At 44.1% G+C, this 15,012-nt stretch overlaps 1 protein-coding gene across 4 annotated transcripts in view; it reads right to left on the bottom strand.

The window, feature by feature from the left end:
- SORCS2 (sortilin related VPS10 domain containing receptor 2) overlaps positions 1–15,012 on the bottom strand; it is a 600,944-nt gene that overhangs the window by 541,877 nt on the left and 44,055 nt on the right. For 3 of the 4 annotated variants that reach the window (XM_017828052.1, XM_017828051.1, XM_017828053.1), the window contains exon 1: positions 10,728–10,811. The exons of the other annotated variant lie outside the window; for it this stretch is intronic. In XM_017828052.1, coding sequence (XP_017683541.1) covers positions 10,728–10,757 — 30 coding nt within the window. In that variant the 5' untranslated portion in view covers positions 10,758–10,811. Of the gene's footprint in view, positions 1–10,727; positions 10,812–15,012 lie in introns of those variants that run through there. 4 annotated transcript variants of the gene reach the window in all.

Raw genomic sequence — 15,012 nt, 5'->3', positions numbered from 1 at the left:
AAAAAAAAGCTCAGAACCACCAATAGTAAGAGCTTCCCAATTCTCTACCCCAAACAGCAGCACAGCCAAGGGCAACCAGGGAGTTCACTGTCAGTCCTCTGTAGTCTGTCACTGGTGCTCTGGACTCAGCTCTCACTCTGAAGCCACCCTGCTCCCAACGTAGATGTTTTGCATAGTTTCTGCTCAGCTTGTACTTCTCACTCAGGGCAAAGAACATGTTTCGGGACTGCTCTCAAGGCAGCTGAGACCTTTTGACATGCTTGCCATTATGCAGTTGGGTAACAGGCAGGGAAACACAGGAAACCACTGATTAAAAGCCAAACATATTAGCAAAATAAGAAATGACCCTCTAAATCAAAAGCTGCAACTCTGATGAAGTCCTAGTGCGTGGGGGGGGGGCATTTGAGCCTGGGAGAAGAGAGCTTTTTCTATGCTCTAAGCACATGAAATACTACAATACTGCAGACTCCAAAGTCCCATGCATAGCAATTAAACTTGTGTGGGTTACAAGACTAAAATGAGAGAGGTCAGGAGGAATGATGTTCACATAGTGCATTCACAGAGCAGTGTGTAACAGCCAAATCTGATGTGAACCCTTACCAGTCTCAACAGGGCCCACAAAGTGCTCAGGAAGAGCACAGAGGGATCACTCTCAAAACCGGCTGGGTACTTGGAAGTTTATTAATACCAACCTGCCCTAATGGGTTTTCTTTAGTTAAGAATCATCAAGATTAGAGCCTGTAAGTACAAACACACAAACACACAAATGCATAGCAGATCCTAATAATCTGAGTTTGACTTCCTTTCCCACCTCAGTGCAGGTTGAGGTGAGGTGAGCAAAAAACAATTACTGTTTCTGTGCCATCCAATTCCATGTGTTTACAGGTGTCCAGCATCTACATTTGCTGCTACACATCTTCCTGGAATTCGCCTCATGAATTCTGTAACAGGCTGATTGTTGGAGCACTGTATATGTGCACTACATCCATTTGGGTCCCCATTGACATGTGGTGGTAATTGACAGGTAAAGATCTTATGCACCCAGAAAGTAATCCACCCCTTCCTGGCACGTGCTGCTTTTGTTTTATTTCTGTTTTTATGCTTTATCCATGGAGTCCCTCAAAAACCATGCACAAAATAGAGCTGCCCATACAAAAGTGGTTCACGAGTTCCCTCAGGGTTATACTCTTATCTCTACCTGTGTTAACACTGATGCCTACTTGGGCTGAACACCCAAAACAATACCTCAGAGCACAGAACAAGAACTTAGAGAAGTGTTCTGCTTTCCATAAATGGTAAAGTTTAACAAGTACTGCTGCAGATTTAGATGCCTTAGATTCATGGTATCCTTCTGCCAGCTAACACAGGAAAAATATCTTATTGTACTTAAACCCTTGAGGATTTTATGGCAACCTACTATCCCCGATACAATTGTGTTTTCAATGAAGAAATAACTTATTTCTTCAGAATCAGTCATATTTACCAATGTGAAACACTGTGAAACAGTGCCTAAAGCTCAAAGAGTGATTCCAACATATTCCTCTCACCCTCCAGCTCCATTCCCTTGGGCATCTGTCTTGCAGTGACAATTGCTGGTGGAGGAAAGCATGGGAATGCATATCCATAAACAGGCTGTTTTTCAATACCTGAGAAAAGTAACGTTTCTCTAGTGTAGCTCACTTAGGGAGGCCAAGCTACACCCTGCTAAAAATAACAGATGGAACAGTTCAATTCTTAGCCCTCATCATTTTTACTGGTATTACAGAGGACCTAAATGCCACCAACTCAGAGCAGAACCCCAGTACACATCTTGCTCATGGACATGCAGGGGGAAGACTGCTCTTTCCCTGTGGCACTTTCAGTCTGGGGACCAGAGAAGATACAGTAACAGTGACAAAAACTGTGTTTTCACAGAGTGTAGCTTGCCATCTGCTAAAACTGAACACACTGGCCAGTGAACACGTGCCCACTGCTCCACAGGAGTAAGGACACGTCACAGGGATTGGTGCTGCAAATACGCTTCTGTGACACTTCATGCAGCTTTACTGTGTCCCCAGTGATCTTATGAAAACCAGGAAAGAAACACAGTACATAAAGCAAATGGGGAAAAGAAAACATTAAATACATCTATTTCATCTACTAGAACAAACTTTTAATGATGTTACTGCACAGAAACCACAAAAATTAGCTTTTTTGCTAATGACCAAATTATTGTGATGTTGTTATGACTTATCTTTAAAAAAAGAAAAACTATTTACTGTTTTGTGGGTCTTCTTTTTAGAAAACACAGATAATCACAAGGACGTTGGAGGGAGATTAGATTAGAAGGATGCCAGAAATGAACAATAATCTCTGTGTCTAAGTACATTTCTAAAAATGTGCCAGTCAGATATCCAGTGGACAGGTACTATGTAGGTAGTGTCTTATCCAGCTGGTGGAATTAAAGAGCTAGCAAAAGTGAGTTATAAGGGAAAATTTATAAGGTCAAAATAAATGTTATTCAGAGAAATAATTACTAGTCTACAAGATCTACAAAGGTACAAAATGAACAAACACTGAGAAAGAAGCACAGTTATTTCATTATACCACTAAACAAAAGCACAAAATATCATATTAAATACAGGTTAAGTTTCACTGATACTGGTTTTAGTCACATAATCTAAAGTCTATTCAATGATTTTGAAGTGCTAGAGACTAGGCATTTAAATTAAACTGGACTACACATTAAAAGGAGCCCTGATTAAAACAAACATCAGAACAAGTAGAGAAGTTTGCATGACCTGTGAGAGCCTTTTCTTCTCTAATTCCTAGGCTGTAGTGTGAAATAGTCAAAGGAACAAAGGAACCATAGATGTGATTTTCTATGGTCCTGCCTCTTTCAGGTGTTACAACCATGGTGCTAACCATTACTTTAATATTGAAGTGCACAGGTTATTTAGAGCAACAGCCAACCTAAGAGATAGGAAAGCACTGTTATTTTCACCTTGCAGGTAGGAAACTGCAAAATCACCTGTGTTAGGCAAGTGGTATTTCAGAGGATACTGGTGAGGTAACTGGCAAAGTTCTTCAGCACTCCTGTTCAGCTGCAATTTAATCCAACAGCTGTTCCTTTGGAACCCTATGCTCTGCCTCTGGCCAAGCCTCAAATTTCCCCAGGGTATCCCCATGAACACCACACTCTGCCTCAGAGCCCACAGACATGGTGACAGGGCTGCACAGACCCTCCCCATCTCTGCCAAGGGTGGCATCCATGCTCTCATCCCACAAGAGAGCAGTGCCTCAACATCCCTCCTCTTCCACAACAGCCTCACCCAGGGCTGACAAAACCCAGAGGATCCAAGGGCACGGCACTTCCACCAAAGTCAGCGAGTCCAGCAGATGTGCAGCACACAGCTACAGCACCGAGCATTTCACAGCGCACAGGGGCAACTCCCTGTGAAACACAGCTCCTCACAGAAGGTGACACTGCCCTCCTCACCCTTCCACAACAGCAATGGGGCTACAGTGCTCACCCAGCAGAAGGCTCTAATTCCTACTTCTGCATCAAGAGTTGAAATACACATTTCCTGCCAGAGCAGAGACTCACAACCCTTACTGCTGAAACTGCTTCACTTTTTCTTGGTGCAATTGCAGATCGACTGACTTTGGACAAAAGACAGAAAAACATAAACATACCTACATATATACACAGAGAGTGGGCATGTTTCTAAGCACCTGATTAACTCTCAACTCAGAGGGGAAATTTCTAGCTCTGGCCCCATGACTCCTTATGTATGAATATGCCAATCATTAGAAAAAAAAATACTTAAACAGCTGTTGCAGCAGCTCATGGACTGAAATGTAGAACTTTATGCAACCTCTGTCAGAGTACATCCTTTAAGCATACAATTCTCTTTCTCAGGGGTGTATGCAAGTAAAACTGTCATTATAAAATCTTTAGAGCTGCACCTGCATTTCTGCACTGGGGTTGTGCAACAGCCACCACAACGGAGTCTTAACCCATAACTGAAACTCCGACAGCAATGTCACAGTAAGGAAGGACAAAACAGCTACAGCACCAACAACCTCCACCTATTTGGATCTATGTCCAAAAAGTCCTGTGTTTCATCACAGTTAGTCAGCTAGGCCCCTCTCCAATAGGCTGAGACAGATGACATGCTTTCAGAAGTCAACTCATCCAAGCTTTCTTAAGCATGGCTGTTAAGATTGTCAATGATCAATCCATCTCCCTCCTACTGCAGAAGTCCAAGCTTAGGCTTAATGGTTGAATCATAGAGTGACAGAATGGTTTGGGTTGGAAGGGACCTTAAAGACCACCTAGTTCCAACCTCTCACCCTGGGCAGAAACATCTCCCACTAGACCAGGTTGCTCAGAGCCCCATCCGGCCTGGCCTTGAACACTTCCAGGCGTGGGGCATCCACAACTTCTCTGGACAACCTGTGCCAGTGTCTCACCATCTTTACAGTGGAGTATTCCTTCCTTATATCCTATAATGAAGTAAGGCACAGCAAAGGATCCCATCCATTATTTCTTTCCAAGTGGTTTTGTCATTGGTGATTTGTTAGAGTTTTAAATTATTATTACTGGGGCCTGGGGTTGGGGTTGGGAATGTTTGGTAAAGAATGTGAGTCTCTGAGAATAAAAATGTTGAAGGAATGTTGCAGGTCATCAAGTTTCATCCTGAGCTACAGTGAGCAGTCATATACTGGAGACTACTTTCAACCTATACTTTCATCTTTTGCTTAAATGAAATTGTGTTTTCAGGAACTAGAAGGACCCCACTTGCATTGTAGTGCAGATTCTCTCCCCTTTATGAGAACAACCTTTGGTCTTAACCGGCAGGACCATAAAATATTTTATTTGGACGTGCAAAGGGCTTGGCACAAAAGCTTCTGTATCTGTATGTTTTAAATTCATAAAGTTGTACACACCTTTTAGCAGAACAGTTACTGTTTTTTTCTGAAAAGCTCATAATTTTCCCCTTCTGTTCTTTCAAAAAAAATCTACTAGTCTATTAAATTTTAATAAAATCAAAAGGGAAGTCCTCATTTCTTTCTCTGAAGACCTGTGCCAATAGATTCCTAAGACCATCAAGCTTGGGAAGTACGCATTATGTTCCCACTGTGATATGTGAGCTGCTATCCACAGCCTAAACACACACCTGTAATGATTGTTATTAAGCCAGATTTGGTTTATCATTCACATGCAATAAATACATTGGCAGTATCAGAGAGAATTTCAGTCTGGCATCTCTCTTTAGTGTTCATTGCTTAATTTCCCTCCTAGATTTAAACCGAGCTTATCCCAGTGTCGGCACAGCAGTACTTTCAGTAGCCTGCTCCTAAGCAAACCAGGTAACACCAGTTAAACGAGCAAACCAGGTAAAACCAGGTATGGCTGCAGGTGTGGAGGGCTGTGCGTGGAGGAGGACTTTGAAGCATGTTTGAAACACACATTTACTAATTAAACTATGTATCAATTTTAAGTGTCTACTTAGGGGTTGAGAGGAGGTGCTCTCTCTTTCCTTTAGCAGCTGGAATTTACTGAAATGTGGAGAGTCACTCAGCAGGCAGTGACATGACTAGCAAGCTGTAGTGCTGGTAGAGAGGGAAAACAGAGGCTAGTAGAAGAAAATAAATGAAGCCATAAACTTTGTACCGTGAAAAAAAAAGAAAAAGGAAACATTCAACTCCTGAGTGACTTCAGTCAGATTAATATCATTCTGCTTTCCAGGTGGGACTCTGCTGTTCCATTCAAATATGATTATTGGGTTTAGTTTCTGTTTGTTTTTATAATCACACTATCATCTCAAGGAATTTTAAGAAAAACCCTCCCTATGGGAAATCTGCCTTTCACTTTGCAATATATGTGCCATTTATCAAAGGTCTGAGCCGTCAGGATTTTTGACCTCGTGCTCCCTTTAGTTTCATAAAATGTAGTCTGGTTACTCTGCAGAAACAGCACCAAAACCTTACCACAAATGGACTTTTGCCCAGTTTGGATAGATAATTACATTTACTATTACAGGTACAGCTACAGTAATATTGCAGTCAATGCTTATTATAGATTCCCTCAGCACAATTTATTGTAAACTGAACAAAACACAAAACCAATTAAATAAAACATCTACCAGAAGAATACATTAGTGATCACTGGGCTCTACAAATGCTGAAACTGTATCCCAAAGAGTTATAGTTTTTAAATTAAACAAAGTATCTGTATATCAAATACAGAAAGTCTGGATCCGTTAAAGATTTTGTGTGTAGCAACTTCTGTGGATGTGCAATAAATCTTCCTTTCTGGTAAGATGCTGCTAAATATTTAAGTCTGGAAAAAAATGTGTGTATATTTATGTTTATTTTCCATAACTAAGACCTACATGTTTATGATGGATCATGACATCAACTTATGACAAATAAGCACCTGCACGGACTTACTTAATATTTTGACTACAAGTAAAAAAAGGAAATACTGTGACCATGAGAGTGCAGACTTGGAAGAAGGTGGTCCAAGTTCTGTTCACAACACTTTAGCAGTCTGCACACTGCATGAAGAGCAGCCCATAATCAAAATCAGTTTTGAATATGAGTCTCATTCTCCCCATATTTCTGCTTTGGCTTTGATTTTAATTTTTTTTTAAAATCAGCAGGTATTAATGCAGAATGGGAATTCTCCAGGAGGCTCAAAAAGAACATAGTTTTGCAAAGAAAGTTGTTTGCCTAGCACAAAAAAGCTCCTGGGATGACTATAAGGCCTCTTCTAAGGAAAAGCAGGGTTTTTAAAAGCTGTCATGAATTGATTATTTTTCCCCAAATCAGAAAGGGTTGCATATTTTTAGTAAATCTGAGAACATACATATTCAGTTTAACACAGAAAGAGCTATTGTTTTAGCACATTACCTGTATATATTCCGATGCACACCCCCATGTTATTTATCAGTTACACAGATGTCAATTATTGGCCCTTCTCACAGTAAATGGTGTGCTGCACCACCCACCTGTCATGTCTTCAGTTTATGATATTTTAAGACTGGAAAGGAAATTAGTTCCATTTGCATGAGCCTTTGTTAGAAAGTAAGAGTGCACAACAGATTTCTGTGGGCAGAGGGGACAGAAAGCAGAAATACTAATTGCTAGAATTCACTAACCAAATACACTGTTGCTGTTACAAGTACTGGCTTTGTAAGACTTGCCTCACTAGTGATGGCTTTGACTATACACGCCACTGATAAGAAAGGTCGGGGACAGACTCCTCGTTCATGGAATCTATAAATAATTACGAGAGTACAAAATAAAATAATGAGGACACAAAACAGGAAGCATTTTGCATACCTCCCTGTTCAGCTCTCTCTTGGCAAGGCAAGGAAGTGTACCATGATCTTCCCAGTGATTCAAGCTCACTTTACAATCAGTGCAACCATATCCTCTGCTGTGCTACCAAAGCCACCATTTCTCTAATTCACAAAACTAACAGCATTACACGAGGATAAGAAAGTACACATCAGACTTCTACAGCACAGAAAAGAAAGGGAAGGAGACAGGATCAATTTAATTTATAGCCTCCCTAGTTTCTTTCAAGACATCTCATGCAACCAAAAATCTCATGCTTCTATTATTGCAGCACAGGAGGATTTACACGACGTAAATTATTTTTTCAAAGCTCCATATGCTCATCAACCTAAGCTCAATCCTTTCCAAATTTATTTATTTGCCCTTGATCCATACACATGAGTACTCCATGGTAGCACTTTCAATGAACTATTCATGCAGGTGAACATGCCTCGGAGAAGCAGCTGCCCCCTCTGCTTTTATGGTTATTTGTTTCTTCATCACGGAGCTCAAAGGAATAATCCTACTGCATATTTCTTCTTCATTTATTTTACTAGGTGAGGTGTTTAAGAGGATATATGGTCATCTGGAGCTCATCACTGTCAAATTTTCAGCCACACAGCTGTAAAGGGTAAAGGAACTAGTTTAGCTCCTTGGTTTACAAAGTGCTGAGTACCTCCAATGAGGTGCCAAACGTGCGTGGTGACACTTTAAGATTGCTGAGTGCCTCTTGAGGTTCACAGGACCTGATCCAAAGCCCCACTATTAGGACAGCCCTCCCCTTGACTGCAATGCACCTGGGACAGGACAGCGCTCCATGGCTCACGCCTGTGCTTCCAAGGCAGGGAGAGACTTACCATAGATTTAAGAACACAGGATAAGGTGCCAGGTTTGAGAAGCACTGGATCTTAGCATTCCTACCTCCAAACACTTAACCCAGGGTAATACAAATAAAAACATACATATCTACTTAAACAAACAGAAATTCGAGACTACCTTAAATACGTTTGGGATCAGGTGCTGATTTTCAATTGTTTTAATCTCACAAACAAACATGCCCATCCTGCTTCCTTTGGGCTTACAAGAAAAGAAGGTGAAAAAAAAGCTGACAGTCATACTGTAAAACACCCAGTGCAAAGACTGGCTGCTTTCATTTGGGTTAAGACAGCAAAAAGTCTTTCATTACCGGGTCACTTGTTCAAATACAGTCCCGCTTGACAGTAATCACTTGATGGCAGGCAGAGTAAGCAACATAATTTCTAAGTAACTCTGCAAAAGTATTTTTTATTAAGTGTATAAATACTGTAGAAAAAGTCTGCAGGCATTCATGATTAGTGCATTATCCTGCAATACTGAATTAGTAGAGAGCAACTAAGCAAACAAAAAACGAACTACATTGCAGCAAAGACTGTAACCACTTTCATTTGTTCTGACAGTTGCCATTTATCTTTGCTTTTGAAGAGACTACGTGGTAGTATTCTAGTAAGTGAGCTGTAGCATACTGTGAAAAAATAATAACATTTTAGCAATACAAGCCCTCGCTGCAGCATCTGTTATTAAATCTTTGCAGAGGCGAGGAGAGACTGCTAGTCATAACTGTGGATTAGCAAGGTTCTACTATATTCATTTTAGAGCGCAGAGCGCTTTGCATGAAAGCTGTTACTTGCCTTTTATGTCAAAAAATGAACTTATGCCAACTTTTTAATACTGAATTCTTCAAAGAAGTAGTTCTAACAGTCTGCAAGCACTGTCCGCAAAAAAAAGCAGTCTAATAGCAGAGAAATGGAGGAAGGGCAGCACTAGAATAGCTGATGCTGCTGATTTGCAACTCTCTCTTTTCACAGAAAATGACCATCATCTTGCACTTCCTTCCCGAGTAAATCAAAAACTGCCTTTGAAAGTGTCAAGCTTTATGATGCTGACTTCAACTCTGACACCTGATTATACAAGAGCGTTAACATAAGCGCTCAGCATGCTCCAGGGAATCACTGCATCCTCATCAGTGGAGCCTTAGCAGCTCCACATCCTGGCTGACTCGCTAGCAAAACAGGCAAAAAACAGGACTTGAGGTCCTAGAGAAAGGATGATAATTCACATACTTATGAGAAGTACAACACACGCACTCTGAACTGAGCCAAGTTTAAGTAAACTTTATGCTAAATTCACAAAGTTCAAGCACAGTCGGAGCTGAGCTGAACTGTAGTGAAAACACTCAGGAGCTTTCCAGAAACACTAAAATCCTTCAGGACAAAGTTGATCTTGAGCCTTCATAACCATATTTTCCTGACTGAGAAGTTACAGACAGTGCAAGGTGCTGTGCAATATTTACCCATGACGACCACTGTTATGATATAGTGTTTCAGTGAAGGATAGATCAGAAGCAGCAAATCCCTAAAACTACCCGTGCGAATACACACCCATTAATGGATCAATACATAAAGAAATGAAGACTAGCTGAAATTGAAAATGAGTTAAAAAATTACTAGGGGCGCTCACCGTGAGAGTTGCCGTCTAAATTAGATAAGTAATAAAGGCAAGACACACTTTTAACTGCGAAAAGTTGTGAACACTGACGCTCTAATGCAATTTCACTGGTTCCAGCGCATGATTTTTATCCACCGATGTGGCTGTAAAAGCCCCCTCGGAGAGCTGCTGCTATTCTGGAGCTTTGCGGGACGCCCCTCCGCCCCCGCGGCGCTCGGCGGGGCCGTACCGCTCACCCGCCCCTGCCGTTCACATCCACCTCAAGCCCGGAGCTGCGTTTTATTTCATTTTCGGTTTGTTTCGGGTTTTTCTTTCCCCGGCGCTTGCGAAGACAGAGCGCGGCGCGGGGGAGATTACACGGGGATGACTGAATCGCGGTGAATCGATTAAGCCTCGACAATTTAATCTGGGACTTCATGCGGGGCTGGAGGAGATAATCCCCGCGCCGCAGTTCGCCCCTGCCCCTCCTTTACCCGGAGACCCTGCCACAGCCCCGGGGCACTCCGACCGCACACGGACACCGCTTCGCCTCTCTGGGACCAAGATGCCCTCCTCGTCCTCCTCGTCCTCGTCCTCCTCCTCCTCCTCGCAGTGCGGCGCACATCGCGCACCCGGCCCCTCTGCGAGATGCGCGCTCGCAAACTTTCCAAACTTCTGGGGAAGTGGCGGGGGATGCGCGGGGCCGGCCCGACCACGGCGGCGCTTCGCCTCCCGGCGGCACCTCACCGGCCGCAGCCCCCCGAGCGCTGCCCGCGGGATCCCCGCGCCCCGGGCCGGGCAGCGGGCGGCAGGAGCACCGCGCCCCTGTCGCACCGAGCCCGGCGAAGCGCGGGCTGCGCACCGCAAGTTGGGGAACCAAAGCAACGGCAAGGGCAGGGACCCCACACCCCGCCCGCGCTGCCCCTCGCACTCACGCTGCTGTTCTCGCCCGTCCAGTGCACCATCGCCTGGTTGTGAGACGCGTCCCCTTTCAGCACGAAGGAGGTGCTGATGAGGGAGACCTGCTCCCGGCCGGCCGCCGAGGATGCTCTCCTGGAGCGGCCGCTCCCCGCCGCCTCCCCGCTGCCCGGCCGCGGCTCGGGCGGGCTGCGCGCCCCGCGGGTCAGGGCTGCGGGGCGCGGGTGGCCGCAGGGCTCCGCGCAGCGCGGCGCGGCGGCGGCGCCCAGCAGCGGCGGCAGCAGCAGCAGCAGCAGCAGCGGCGGCAGCCGGGCAGCCCCGCGCGGAGCGGCGGCGGCGGACACGCGTGGCCCGCCGTGCGCCATGGTGGCTCTCCGGCGTGGTAGTGACAGGCGGGGAGGTGGCGGGGAGGGAGGGAGACACCGCGGCGGAGGGCGGGGGCGGGGGAGGGCTGTAACCGGAGCGGGGCTCGGCGGCAGCGCCGTGCGCGGGGCTGCGCGCCCAGCCGGGGCGGCGCCGCCATCTGCTGGTCCGCGCCGAAACGCCGGGCGGGCTCCGGCGCACACGGACACGGACACGGACACGGGCATCGCGCCCCGCGGGAGCCGCGGCGGGGACGGGTCTCCCGGCGGCGGCAGAACCCGCCGCTTGCGAAGTTTCACGCAGAGCTCCGGCGAGAGGCTTTCCGAGAGCGCCCGAACGAGAGTCTCGCAGCCCCTCGGGGCGGGTGCGCTGCAGGGCGAGCACTCACCGCTGCCCCTTTGGACACGGGCGATGGCCCTGGTTTGGCCGTCCCTCCCAGGAGGCTGCAGTGAAAAGATCGGAAGGGGTCTGTGGTCAGCAGCGGGGAACCGAGGAACAAATGAAGCAGGTGCAAAAATAGGATTCATGTGATTAAGACAAGAAGCGCTTCCGTGGGGAAAAGGACCCTGTCCGTCCTTCTGCCCCTCAGCTCCTGGGAGGCACCAGGTTCGTCACATGCGTTGTCCGGAGCCAATTGCTAATCCAGTGTTGCCCACCGTGGGGACATGTGGCTTGTAATTTGGGATTGATCCATAGCAAGCAGCATCAGGAAATGCTCACGGCAGAGGGGCAATGACTGGGGCTGTGCAGCGTAACTCAAAACTGACAGGTGAAGCAGTGGAAGAAGATTTAGGCATCACAGACTGGGTGCTCTTCCTGCTTCACTGCAGCGTGCCGTGTAACTGTGAATAAATTGGGACTTGTGAAGCAGTTTGCCTCACATGTGAAGAGGGCACAAGTTAGAATCTCAGAATAACTGAGGTTGGCATGGACCTCTGGAGGACTCCCGGTCCAACCTGCTGCACAGTCCAGGGCCAACTCCAAAACTGAATCTAAATTCACAGTAAAATAAAGTTGCTCAGACCTAAGTGTCAGAAAAACAAGTCTGAAAGACCACTGAGGAAAGTACTGACTCCAGGTACAGGCACCTAACAGAAGAGATCCGGGCTGGGTAAAACCAAGGTGAGTAAAGTTAATAAACCAGCTTTAGTTGTAATCTGCCTTTACCCTAATGGCCTAGAAAATTAGGATTACAAAGGCTTTTCTAGGAAGATTAATAGAAAAAATAGTATCCACTGGTTTAACTGTACCATTACAGGCCTGGGATGACTACCACGATGACCTAAAGTGACCTGGTCATCCCAAAGTAAAAATTACTTTCAGCAAGCTATATGATTACATACTAGCTGTACACCTTCAGTGCTAGGAGACCTATGGTAACCTGTCCTGTTATTACTGTAATGGCTCAAACTAGAAGGCAGTTTCAAATTCAGAATCACTCTCCATTTCAAAAGAAATACAGAATAGAAGTTAAAATATTTTTTTTTAAATCTTGTGTGCTTTTTCTGCAGCTCCCAATAAAGTCCTCTTTCATAGTTTCTAGCACAGCCCCACAGTCTCAAAACAGCTAAAAGAACTAAAAGAAGAAATTGCCCCTTCTCTGCCAATCTCCAGCTGCCAGTTTTGGAGATTCTGCCCCAAATACTGTGCCAGCAGGAGCTTGGGCAGCAGCAGGAACTTGGGTGGGCAGCACCATGTGGCCCAGGTCATCAGAAGTTGCCCCTGGGACTCTTGAAGGAGTGATGTATTGAATTCATTCCTGAAGGTATATCTTGTGTAAAGAGCAAGTTGATTAATTTTTTTTCTCAGATCTTGATTTCTGGAGACAATACCAAAAGCTCAGAAGGCCTAGGAGAAGCTGTAGGGAGCTGTCTAAAGGAAGTGAAACACGAGCATGAGACACTGATAACTTTGCATCCATTTAGCTTTGTTACAGTGTCTTATCTCTCTGAAACAATACCCTTGCAAGAGGAAAACCACCTGGGTTTAAGTGGGCAGAAAGTTAGTTTTCCAGACAAACCCCTTATGACTCTTGTAAACTGGTCTCAATGACAGCTGGTGGTCAAACGTTTGTTTGAATCCCTGCTGTTTGAGTGTGTTCTTTAGGGATGCAGAAGTTGGGCAGTGATTCAACAGTTCACAGAAGACACACAGGCAGAGAGTCATTCCTGTTGGAGTAACAGTTGCATATTAAGCAAATTACTTTCCATCTTTGGCATCTCTACACAAAAAGGAACAAGAGAAAAAAATGAAATGCTGAATTGTTAAGAAAACATTGACCAACCAAAATTGTATCAACCAACATGAAGGGGTGATTTGCCTATTACTAGAAATTCAGTAATTTTGATTCTGACATTATGGCCTATCTCTTGTGAAATTGTGAAGATTACCCAACATTTGTAGAATAACCTAAAAATACTCAGAACAGGTAGAAGGGCCCGAGTCTCTACATGTTAAAACTGGCATACAAACCCTAATACTTCATCTGACTGAATACAGCTGGACTTTGTTGTGCTCATTCATTTTGCATTCACCACTGTGTTCGACAGGTGGGGCTCCCAGTGAGCAGCAGCCAAGAGAAGAGATGGTAACATCCACATTCCTAAGTCAAGCTCTCTGTACCTGTCAGTTACTGGCATTTCCCATAATGAGACCTAAAAGGAAAAAAAAACCCGAGAATTTGTCCCAGAACTAATGAAGCCTGCATTCCTCCAGCCTTGCACCTTATGGTCAACAGCAAGGTCTGCTTGAGTCTTTCCCCATTGTCAAAATGTCTTTTCCATGATCTCCACAGGAACCTAGCAAATCCACTAATAAAGTCTTCCTTTATCACAAAACTTGACATTTATTTTTGTGACATCCCTAGTTTGCCAATTTAGTTGAAATTTTCTTATGGGTTCAGAAGTTGCAAATCTTGTTTAACTGGAACTTCTTAAGGGTTGGCAAAATGATGGTTTAGATTTAGTTTAATGATTTCTAAAGTAAAGAGGCTTCCCTAAATGTCTGTCACCTTTTATATCTCCTATAAACTCTGGCTCAGCAAATACACAGAGGCAAATAAAAAGACAAATAACTGAGTACTACACACCTCTAAGCTCCTCTAGTCCCAGAATAGAAATAGAAATAGAAAAGGTTGGAAAAAAAATAGAGTGTTGTAAATCCAAGGCAGTTTCTTCCTGTTAATGGCAGAATTATTAGTGCTATACTAATAAACATCTACTCACAGTTTTACTGACTGTCAGATTATATTAAGATTTAAAAGGCTTCAATTAACCCACTTTATTTTTACTAGATTCATTTCTAATCAAAAACTGAAAGTATTAGAGAAAGCTTCAAGTTCTGCTTGGGCAGAAACCAAGATGCCATGCTAATATTTCTTTTTGCTTGCAATTAAAAATATTGATAACAATTTATTCTATGTTTCATCCTCATAGCCTTCTGAGGTTGATAATGCAAGAAGACTGCAGAGGCACAATAAGGTAGAAAATCACAGAAGAGTTACCCATTTAAGCATGCTTATTGTACAGTGTTCACCTCTTTTAAAGGTTGATTTAAGTTAATGTATCAAGATGCATTTAGGATACCTTATTCCATTAATTAGATACAAAACAATTTCCAGTTACATTGTGTTTATGTTAACAACATCATTAAGAGCACAGTGACCTGCAGGGTTTTTGACAAAATGCTCATGCATGAAAGCAACTTAATCTCACACGTATCCTATCAAAATGCCTGACTCCAAAACAGCCCTATTACTCACTGTGACCACATTCTAAGCTAACAAATTAATACATGCCAAAGCTTTATTGCCTTGTTACCCAATTAACAATGCTCAAATGCTTTATTTGTGTTAAATGCAAATTATTATAAATAATGTCATACCCTTATGCCAAACAGCAGAGGTTTTATTTGGCTAGGCCTCTCAAAATAATTTCTATT

This window comes from Lepidothrix coronata, unplaced genomic scaffold (assembly GCF_001604755.1).
Source record: "Lepidothrix coronata isolate B3197 unplaced genomic scaffold, Lepidothrix_coronata-1.0 Scaffold145, whole genome shotgun sequence".
NCBI classification, from domain to species: Eukaryota; Metazoa; Chordata; class Aves; order Passeriformes; family Pipridae; genus Lepidothrix; species Lepidothrix coronata.
Note: the sequence above shows the minus strand (reverse complement) of the source record. Positions and strands in the feature narration are given on the sequence as shown.